General features: G+C 38.8%; 1 protein-coding gene across 1 annotated transcript in view; it reads left to right on the top strand.

Annotated features, from left to right (window-relative positions):
* SERBP1 (SERPINE1 mRNA binding protein 1) overlaps positions 1-11,426 on the top strand; it is a 34,104-nt gene that overhangs the window by 15,285 nt on the left and 7,393 nt on the right. The window contains exons 3-8 of the mRNA XM_009320657.1: positions 2,849-3,014; positions 3,924-4,061; positions 4,206-4,277; positions 4,876-4,950; positions 7,265-7,442; positions 10,684-10,731. Coding sequence (XP_009318932.1) covers positions 2,849-3,014; positions 3,924-4,061; positions 4,206-4,277; positions 4,876-4,950; positions 7,265-7,442; positions 10,684-10,731 — 677 coding nt within the window. The remainder of the gene's footprint in view (positions 1-2,848; positions 3,015-3,923; positions 4,062-4,205; positions 4,278-4,875; positions 4,951-7,264; positions 7,443-10,683; positions 10,732-11,426) is intronic.

The raw sequence follows: 11,426 nt of genomic DNA, 5'->3' as shown, positions 1-11,426 counted from the left end.
CGGCCCGGCCCGCTCAAAATGGAGGCGTGCGTGCGTGGGGTGCCCGGGTGCTGCCTCTGTGCCGAGACGTCTGTTCTCGCGTGGCGGGGCACGGAGGAGGGAGGACTGCCCGCGGGAGAAGAGTAACGTGAAACAGAAAATCCCAGCAACGCATCCTGAGCTTAAGTTGTGTTTTGGGTGGCCTGACGTACTTGACAGGATATCTGGCAGGCCTTGGGCTCTTCAGAAGTCGCTTGGGTCATTTTTCTAGGGAACGGTGTCGATAGGAATCATGTATGGGTTTTAATAAGAGGCTGCGTGACTTTTTAGCCGTGTTTGTGTAAACCCAGAAGACATCCCATGCGGGAAACTTTGCTGAAAAAAGAAATCAGAGTGTAAATAGGTTAAATGAATATGCTGTGGGCAAAGTAATTAGTAGGACGCAGCGCTGCATGAAGAAGGCTAGGTGGTGCGCACACATGTCGTCCCGTGGCAGGCAGTTGTACCGCGCACAAACTTCAGCACAGGTCGAATTGGTCAGAACTCTGAAATCAAATTTGAGTCCTTGAAATGCATCAAAGTGTGGTGACAGCAGTTGGCGTGTGGGTGAGGAAATAGCTTGCTAACTGCAGTTTAACTCTAAGTGATCTTTTCAGAAACGCAGCCAGTTCAGAAGAGCACAGTGCTACAGGAAAGCATCTTAATACTTTAACGTTTACTGCAGTGCATGTCGCAAAACGATTCTCCGCCATGTTTTATGCTTTTTAAGGAAGAAAAAGTTTTAACATACCGGTTGTTTTAGAAAGTGGGCTTCCCAAATGTTGTTTGAAAACACCTTGTGACAAGCTTTGCTTATGGATCTTTTGTACTTTAAAGCTTGAGAGTTTTTTTCCCTGTGAGGAATGCAATAATTTGTCCTGAGCGGCAATTTACTAAGCCAGTGTCCTTTGGAAATATTAGTCAGATACAGAATTACGGTGTTGTCCCGCATGAGGTAAACCTGAAACATGGGCAGTGTCTTTGGTCAACACAAGAGAACGCAGAGGGTTTTTGGCAGGGCTGGCAGTCCATGTTTACCTCCCAGTTTTCACATTCATTTTCACAAGCACTACTTCACTATCAGAAAAGTATTTCGTGGCTTATTATAGTAGTGAAACAGAGAAAGTCAGGCATGCTTTCGTAGCAGTGTGTATGGAGCACTGTAGTAAACAAAGTGACTTTCCAGTTTGAAAATTTCTATTTTTTGTGTGGGACAGTAGTTCTAACATTATAAAGGTGTTGGATGCCATGGTATCGATGGGGTTTGTATCCTGTGTGAATGTATTGCAGTTTAAAACTATTCCACTACTCTGTAAAGATGCAGATTATTTGACTGGTGAATTACCAGTTCAAAGCTTTGTGCTACTAAGAAAAAGAAATAACTTGTATTTTTGGTTAGGCTTCACCAGGAACCAGATTTTTCTGAGTGCAGGGTGTTGAACTCGAAATTCGAAAGATGTGGATTATTCATTCCAGTTCTGCAGCATACCTCCTATGTGACACCGGCCTGTTTGCTTTCCTTGCTGAGCTTTACCTCTTAAAATGAAATGGTATTCCTTAGTTTGAGAGTCCTTTTCAAAGTAAATGCTAGCGAGTTTAACCCCTGTGTCTCCTCAGGGAGTAAGGATTACTTGGCAAGCAATCTATGTCATGCAAACTTCATGTTAAGTACAGCTTGTAAGGTAAGGAAGACATTGTTCATCTGGGTGTGTTGGCTTGGATATCATTACAACTGTAACTTCTTTAGCCCCACCCAAATATGACATTGCTTGTTAGGCAGGAACTTAATTCTTAAAAAAAAAATTAAAAATTGGTAGCTTTTAATTTAAAAGATAGTTCACAATTCCTAAGCCAGCCTTGGTGGCTTGCTTAGTGTTTTTTCCCTAAACATTTTGGCAAGAAAATAGTATAACAAAGGAGTAATGTGTTTGTCCTGATCTTTCTAAAGAAGAGTAAACGGGCCTTTCAGATGAGTGGAAAAAAACCTGTATTTAAGATCCTACAGATGTCTTAGTGAAGAAGATAATGCCCATGGGGAGTTGTTATTAAAAAAAAAAAAGCTTTCAGAAGGCATAGAGGGGGAGGGAAGAACGCTAGCCAGTTCAGTGGCACAGTGTATTCTTAAGCTATTTTAAGTAAGTGCACAACGAGGTGAATCTTTCTCAGGGAGCATGTATTGAACTGCAAGGACTGGTATGGATGAACACACCATTTAGTCATTGACCAGTATCTACTGTACTGGGCTGCCTGCTTATTGGGATGCAAGTGACACCTGTCTGGGTAAGGGTGGCCCTTGTGGGAGAGCACACTGTGCTCCGGGTTGTACTGCTGCCCAAAAAAGTTCCCAAGAAGAGCGCAGTGGGATGAAGCAGGGTGGCTGTCATAGGGACTTGGGTCCAGCATGATGACGCTGACTTCATTTTGGTGTGCATCAAAATAAAAACCACTTGTTTTACCTGAAAAACACCTTTCGGGGGGAGGGGGGCATCTTGCTTAACTTGATCCTTCTTTGAAAGTTGACCCTATCATTTTAACATGGATTACTAATGTACTGTGTGCTCTGACGGGTTTTGTTTCCTACAATATTGTAAGTGTGTACACTTGTACAAAATACAATTTGATTGAAATGCTGCATAAAAATGTGAATAAGAAGAATCAAATGATCTACGGTGACTTTTTTATAAAGGTATAGTTTCTCAGATTATCTAGTCACAAGGCTAGAAGAAAAACTTCAATTCCAGCTTACCTTCAATGTTGTTTTACGGTGTTAGTCAGTATCTCTCCCAGAGCAGCTCCACGTTCCGTTGATGTGTTTTGCCTAATGTTTCAGGGATAAGACGTATTGGCAGGAGGCCTGATCAGCAGCAGCAGCAGCAGCAACAGCAGGGTGAAGGCAAGCCTATTGACAGGAGACCGGAGAGACGACCTCCTCGTGAGCGCCGCTTTGACAAACCTGCTGATGAGAAGGGCGAAGGAGGAGAATTTTCTGTTGATAAGTACGAATTTTGTCTTGCCTGACAGCTTTCCTAGTTTTGATGGGAAGGGGCTGTCCTGCCTTCTGCTACTAAGTTTAAAAAAAAAAAAAGTTTATTGAATTAAATTTTTGTCAGTCACAAGAAGAGTATATGTCATGCAGAATATAACACTTTCCTTTTCCATGATTTTGTTTACAAACTTGGCTCAAGTTATAGGCTGGGAGTGATCTAACATGAACAGTTCCGTTGGTTTAACTGAAAATGCGGTTTAAATCAGTAAGATATCCACCATAGCTCTCTAAATCTACAGCAGATGGGTCAGGAAAGGAACTGAAGTATAGCTGTTGCCTGCAGGATGAGATTTGTTTGCTGTTATAGCTGATGCTTACAGCTGACTTCAAGCCAATAAAAGTTAGTCCATGCAGGTGTTTATACCTTGGCTGCAGTGACTTCAGATCTGGAATTGGTGAAGCCATCTTATGTCTAGGCAAGTTTTGAAGTGTCTCGAGTATCATGTGGCATCCAGAATTCAAGTGTTCTGAAAGTAATGTTCAAATACTAAATTTTTAGTAGCCAAAGTTAAAATCCTTTTAAAAGTAAGTCGGATGAACGCGAGTTAAATTGAAATTGTACTATCAGCTAGTGGTGTAACACAATACAAACACTAAATTTTGGAAATTAATGCCAGAAGATGCAAATGAATGGTAATCCTTCTGAGCATTTGCTTCCAGATTCTAAAATGCAGGCGTTATATATTTGGGTTTTTTCAGTGTAATAATTTGGCATTGAAATTAGAGCTTCAACACAGATACGGTAATTATCAAAGGAAAAGTAAGTAAATAAAATTCTCAAAAGAGAAAAAGAAAACCTTAAAAACCATGCTGTAAATTTCCGGAGGCGAAATATTCATGTTTGACTGTTCCATGCTAGACCCATTGTGGACCGACCTATGCGTGGACGTGGCGGACTTGGAAGAGGACGTGGCCGTGGCCGTGGAATGGGCAGAGGAGATGGGTTTGACTCTCGTGGCAAACGTGAATTTGACAGACATAGTGGCAGCGATAGATCGTAAGTCTTTAACTTTTTCTATTGTTTTTTTTTAACTGTTCTTTACAATTAAAACACATTTTAAAATTTGCCTTTGAATTTCTGTATCTGGACACTATAATGTTAACTCAGTTTTGTTAGTTCTGTTTCACATTCACATTTCAGCGGCCTAAAGCATGAGGACAAGCGTGGTGGCAGTGGATCACACAACTGGGGAACCGTCAAAGACGAGCTAACGTTAGTAATCTGTAATTGCTCAGAAAACTATTAGCAGAATGTTAATCCTAATTCTTACAGCTTGCAAAATGTAAAGATTTAGCTGCCTTTTTTGCCTTTGATTTTGATAATTTTTGCTACACTATTAAAGCAGCCTTTGCAGAATTTAAAAAATTAGAGATTTCTTGTAACATAAGGGATGGCTTCACTGTTAAAACCAGAATTTTGGGGAAGTTTGGAATGGGGGGGTCTTGTGCTGGTTTTTGAACAATTCTTTTGCTGAAGATAGAACAATTTAATTTTAACAATTACGATCAGGTTAAGTGTGCTTTTTTAAAAGTATTACATTGAAAACAGTATTTTTAATACCGAAATCCATTTTGTGTCTCAAGGTACAGCGGGAGGCTTTCAGAATGGGTACTAGTAAGTTCTGGGGAAAACGTTAGAGGGTGGAAAGCAATTGAAAAGGCACAGAGAGCACCAATTATTGATGAAATAGTTCTTTTTAAAGAAGGGTGGGTTGTGTTAATCCACTCTAGAACTTAGTTGTTAATCTTATGTAGCTTTAAATAGGGATGAGCTTTTAAAAAACAAAACTCCAAACATTATGTAATTGCAGTGAATTGGATCAGTCAGCTGTAACTGAGGAAACGCCAGAGGGAGAGGAACATCCGCCTGCTGATTCTGAAAATAAGTGAGTACCACCTCTCTTAGTGTTCTTTGATTGCTTCAAAGGTAGCATTACTTTGCCTTTAACCTCTGATATTTATTCCTGCTTCTGTTTTGCCAAACTCTGATTATATTTTCTTCAGTAGATACGATATTATCCACAGTGCTGCTGAAAGACTGTCTCTTTAAAAACTGCATGTCTAAATTGTTATCTTGAAACTGTTCATTAGTGTTATGCAGGCTCTTGGTCACTTTCAGATTTAGGTATTAATTATCAGTTCTAATACGCTTAGGGTCTCGGGATTGCACCTCCTAAGTACCAAATCCAAAAGCATCTGTGCACATGACTAGGTAGAACCACTAAGCAAAAGGAACAAAATGTTCTTCTGCCAGTGGAAGGCAACTTTTTTTAAACTTAGTTTTTCAAAACAACTGTTTGAAACTGTGTGACTAGCCTGTAGAAAAAAGGTTGTATCTCTTTCATGCTCCAGCTTCTGTGTATGCAGGCAATCTTCAAAGAAGTTAACTTGATTGCTTCTCATTCCACTTGGACACTTACAGAAGAAACCTGTGACTAGGTGAATGAAACAGAGTAACTAGAGAAGCAGAATGAGCAGTAGTGATGCTTACACTTGATGTAAAAACGTGATACAAATTTTTATGGCAGCGTAGTACAATAAAATGTAGTATCTTAATGAGGAATGTGCTTTATAGTGGATTCAAAAGAAAATGGCAAACAAATAAGGTAGAATTTTGAAATACTTGTTTGCACGAGATTTCTAATGTGGTGTTTGCTATAGCTTGATTTCCTCATTAATAACTTTGGTTAGTGGTAAAGAGGGTACAGTTACTGCATAGAGGAGAAGAAATGGATTTAGTTTAACTAAAAAAAGACTAAATGCTATGACTTCTCCACGGTTGTGGTGGTCCAAGGTTAAGGTCGTCTTGTATACAGAAGTAGTATGAGAACTTTTAAGGAATTACAGCTTGAGCATTGGTCAGAAAATGCAAGCTAGCTAGTCCTTAAAAAATTATATGTATTGGAAATCCAGATATATTAAATTTGTTGTGTCTGCAGTATTTCCTGGACCTTTATTAGTAGCAGCGTCCTGTGCTTGACCAGATACTGACCCATCCATGTGCAGATCTATTTGTATGGTTTTTTTCTTCCTCAAATCTGCAGAAAATGTGTACTCTTCCCAGTTTCAAGCATAGCACATCTGTTGTAATCCATCAGTTATCTTTATAGAAAAGCATCTTTACATGGGTTAGTTTTCAGGTTGGCTAGTTTGGTGTGGACGTCTAACCTAAATGTTTCAGCAGAACTGTGGGACGTTTTACCGCAGTAAAATGTGCGGAATGCCAAGGGGTAATATCTTTGCCTTGAACAAAACAAATGCTTGTGAATAAATACCATGTCAAAAATCATTCTGTCCTACAGAATGGGAAAAAATTGAAATACAGTAATTTTGATGTAAAACCTCTGTGTTATTACATCAGAATTAATGGCTACAAAATGAAGAACTTAAGTTGAGGATTTCATGATCTTTTTGCTGCACATACGTGGCACTAGTTTTCTATAAATCAGAAATTTAGTTGCATAAACACACTGAAGAATGACTAGAGGATTGACTCCCTGTGTAGTTGGAACATGATCTGTTATTGAGCATAGTGGTTGTGTTTTTTACTTAAACACAGCTCTTTGGCAGAAGGTAGAGGCACTAAAGAGGTGATAATATTGCACAAATGACTATATTGTATGCTGTTGTTTTTTCAAGTTAGCTGAAAGTAGAAATTGTTTTAGTTAGCTGGGAAATTAATAATTGTCTTTTGTTCAATAAAGGAAACAGACTATCCAAAGCTGATTAAATTCTGTTTTTTAAAAAACTAGCAAGCTTGAAAATTGTGGTAAGAACAAGCTCTCTCACTGCCTTAACTTGAACGTTTGGGAGAGAGGTATCTCAAAAAGCAGGGGGGGAAGCTCCAGATGAGTCCATTGCAGAAGTTAGGCTTTCATATTTGTAAAGAAAATTGTCATTCATGTGGAGAATAGATGGCATGGGTCAGTGTAACATTTTGCTGTGCTGTGCTCATCGTTTAGTTGCTTAAAGGTGTCTGGCTGTGATTTTTTTTTTTGGCACTCTGTCTAAAGGAGGTGAGTTTTCATGTGTGCTTTCTGAGTGGTGGAAGTGAGGGGTTTTTATATACACGTCTTAACTGCTAAATACTTGTCAAACTTTTTTTTTATAATCTGGTGCCAATTAGCAACTGATTTTGAATTGTTGTATGTAGAATGTGAGTTCTAAGTCATGATCATAATATCTATGAATTTACTGCAGAGAGAATGAGGTTGAAGAAGTTAAGGAAGAAGGTCCTAAGGAAATGACCCTGGATGAGTGGAAAGCTATTCAAAGTAAGGATCGTGCAAAAGTTGAATTCAACATCCGTAAACCAAATGAGGGTGCTGATGGGCAATGGAAAAAAGGATTTGTTCTTCACAAGTCAAAGAGCGAGGAGGTAAAGTGTTTTTCAGTGTTTGCTGGTATCCAGATTGTATAGGTTTTTCTGTTGATCTGCACTTCTTCGAGTGGAAGCTCCATTCTTTGAGACGCTGACCTGTAGCTAAAAGTTTATAAAGTGGGAACAACGTTTCTCTTAATAAAACTGAAGTTATGCAGTAGCATAAGTAGCCATTCTCACAGTGGTTAGTTTTAGCAGTTGATCTGTACCCTTAGGTTGGTGTATGCTGTGATATAATCTAGAGATAAGACTGGAATACTGCTGCATCTGGGCAAGTAACTTTGTAAGGACTGTCTCTTGGTGAGCATTTTAGAAAAAAATTGTCAATATCGAATTTATTTCTTTGCTTTTTACGCAGTACACAGATTTATGGTGCTTGCTAAACACAATGTGAGATTGAAGAAATACTGGTCATACCTCAGACGCCTTAATACCTGAACTGTATCTCTGAAGTTTGTAACATAGGTATCTTGTAATTTTGTAATATCATATATAGACAAGCGTCCTTGCAGCTTTTGAGAAACCGGGTGAAATACATTTGTATGCTTCAGTGATATTCAACATAGTTGCTGTAGAGTTATTTTAAAACTGTGGTTTCTCAAGCATGCTCATTTTGGTCACTGCAAAATTCTAATTAGTCTGTTCCAAGATAGTGAGAGTGGCAAGGAGAGACATACTCTTTCACTTCTGAAGGGAGGGAGGTGCTGAGAGCTCTGCTTTCTAATGCAGGGCTGTGTGAATCTTTGTTTTTAATCTTCATTTTTAACACTCTGTAATATCTTAAGTGGCCCACTGTTAATCAGTGGCCTGCAACTTTGTATACCAGGTGGTTCTGACTCCCTTTGAAGTCACTAAATAGTATGTAATATACTGTTTGGTTTCCTAATATGTATTTCTGCTTTATCACGCTTTGTCAGTTTTTTCTTGTAAGATGGGGGCAAAATACAGTTGGGGAGGCACTATTCAGTACTTTCCCATGAAAACTCCATTTTTAATCTCATTGAACTCAGAATGAGTTTGACTTTGTAACAATCATGCTATTTTCTTTTCTTGATGTGTAAGGTAGTTCTTTAAATGATTGCATATCTTTTTGTTTACCTTAAGCTGTTCAGTGTTGGAAGTGTTCATTAAATACTGCTTTCTCTGGTTTGGGTAGAAAAGGGAAATTGAGTTAGTTAGACTTAATGTTGCTGTATATTAAATGAGTATATTTAAACAGAAATATTTATGTACTTTACAAAGATTTACTAAACCTGTAATCCTTCAAGTTCCCCCACCCCCAGTCTCTCCGAAGCAGATTTATTTGACATTTAGTCAGCTGAAGACAGTCTTTTTTAACATACGTGCATGTATGATAGTATAAGAAGATGGTGGTACTCATCAGTAATTGAGAATTCAATTCAGTAATTGAGAAGCTAGAAAGATCCATACTGTATTTTCTATTCCAAAAATGAATCAGTAGTTAACTAAAAAAAACCCCCACCCCAAACAAAGAGGATAACTAATCAAATCACTTTAATGGAAGAACTGACATAATTAGTAGATTGTTCTGTTTGAGAGGTGTATTTGATTAACTTCTCTTCAAAGAAATGAGTCAGATATTTTCAACACTTAGCACGTAAGAAGTTAACAGCTCCTTGCTGTGTAAGCACAGAAGTGAGATATTAACAAAACTGCCTTTAAATGTAGATGCTTTTAGCCTGCTTTTATTCTATGTCCAGCAGATGTCTCTCCCCATTTCACTTACTCATTGTTCACTGATCCCATGGGAAGCAGCGTGGGGTTTTTTGCGAAGTATTATAGCAGAATAGCTCTATAATACAGGTGTTAGGAAAGCCTTCACTATGGCTCCTCTGTGAGCAGGTTTAGAAGGTGGAACGTTTAGAAGTTACGAACAAAACGTACCAATCACCTCCTGTTCTTCTTTCTGCTTGTCCTTTTGGACATACTTATGAGTCATGGAATTAAGGTTGATGTAAGATTTCTGTGATTCTTATTGATAAGAAGGGAGTTGATGTGTGGAAGTGACTTGGTTTCTAAGTAAATTCTGGGTTTCGGCCCCAAGTCTTCTGTACTCTCATGGCTGAAAAATCACAATGTGCCCCAGTAGATTTTCTCAGAAATTTGGATTGAAGTGTTGTGATGACCACCCTCATTCCTGTAGCTTGAGAACTACTGGGAGAATGTCCTAGAAGTCTGTGGGGAAAAGGGAGTATGATGCTGTAGTACTGTTCATCTGCCTTAGTCTTGTGAAAGAGCTGTCTTCCTTCTCATACTTGTGCTCTTCACTGAGGGGTGAAATGCTTGACCCTATCTGAGGTCTTTCCTCTTTTTTACATTTGCTATGCAATTACTAGAAAGTGATACTTTGTATAAAATTAATTCTTAATACTGTCTCAGATTCTTGCTGGTTTAATATGAAATCCATGTGTATTGGCAACCCTAGTCTGATGAGACTCTTTCCAGGAGATTGGGTTATGCCATAAAATAGAGATCCTCTTTTTTCCTTCTCCGCAGGCTGGTTTAGTGTCTTGAGTCTTTTAAGTTCTGCTGGTGCAGCTGAACAAAAAATGGGAAGGAGTTGCATTGTGGAGAGATTTTAAAATTTGTTCAGAAAGTTGGATACAAGTCTCCTGGAAAGATTGATACAGTAGTAGATCAGTTCCTCCTCTTACGTATCTGCTGTGCTGTGCTGTGCCTCTTTCCCGTGCCTTCTAACCTTCTTGCTAATCTAATTGCTTGCTTAGAGGAGGTTACAATGGGAGACTGAGAAATATGTTTTGGAAAATAGTAGTTCATCTTCTCAAAATGTGGAGGAATGACTCTTGAATCGAGGCTGTACAGAAACCTTTTCTCATTAACAGTAACTTTAAACATCCCACCCTCTTATCTGTCTAGTTCTGTACACAGTGTGCCTGATGTATTGAGGTGCTAGAGACCAGCCTGCATACGTGGTCTCTACTACAGTTTCCAGCAGCTTATGTTAAACTTTTTTGGTATCGATCTGAGATTTCTCTTGTCTCCACGCCTGTGGTACATCCTCTGGTCTTTCTGGATGCTGGCACAGCTGTTGATCTCATCCTTTTGCTGCTTCATGTGCTCAGTGACATCTGTATCCGGCAAGTTCATGTGACCTTATTACCTGTTGTTTCTGTATGTAGTTGAGTCTCATTTCTTCCTTTTGTTTTCTCCCTTTGTTCCTTTTGTCACTTTGGCGTGGACACGCAACTTTCATCAGACAAAGGCGATGACAGAAATGCAGGGGAGTCTGCTGGAGTCAAATGAGGTACTGATCCTTTATATCTAACTGGTAATACCTGTGTTTTGATATGAGCCCCTTCTGAAATGAAGGTCTGGATATTAAGAAGTCACAAAAATAGAGAATACAAGTAGATACAATATGGAGCTCTTCTGTCCATGCCTGTTGTCTAACTGTGCACCATACAGGACCCTTCATAATTGGTACCCTTGCTCCTAATTGAGCTGAATTCAAACCTTATCATAAATGCTTCTATCATGAGTCTTTTTATTTTTTGTTGTTGCTGTTGTTTTTCCATATCTCACTGTCTGCTTTGGCCTCCTTTCCGTTAGTAGCTTGTTCTTAATTTTTGACAGCCTTCCCCAAGACCCATAAGTGCAGCAATGCCTTCGAGAAGCTATCAGTTATTAGATCAGAGCACTATTGAGAGTTGCCAATACATATAAACTAAATGCTTCCAAAGATGATTCAGAATAAGCAATTTGTATGGTATGTCTTTGACTGTTGTCACCTAAATGATAGATGAGTATGAGGAGAACATGCCAAGTCTTTTACTGGTGTTTTAAATTAGCTTTAATTATTTTGGATAAAGAAATCATCGAGTTACATATAGAATGTGCTATTTGTTGGGTTTAGTGGTTAAACCAAAGTTAAATTGTGAAAATACAATGTTTTTGGTAGACTGTAGTGTTTCTTTTTACAGCAATAGCAGTGCAGGAAAG

Source organism: Pygoscelis adeliae, unplaced genomic scaffold (genome assembly GCF_000699105.1).
Source record: "Pygoscelis adeliae isolate BGI_AS28 unplaced genomic scaffold, ASM69910v1 Scaffold402, whole genome shotgun sequence".
Lineage (NCBI taxonomy): Eukaryota > Metazoa > Chordata > Aves > Sphenisciformes > Spheniscidae > Pygoscelis > Pygoscelis adeliae.
Note: the sequence above shows the minus strand (reverse complement) of the source record. Positions and strands in the feature narration are given on the sequence as shown.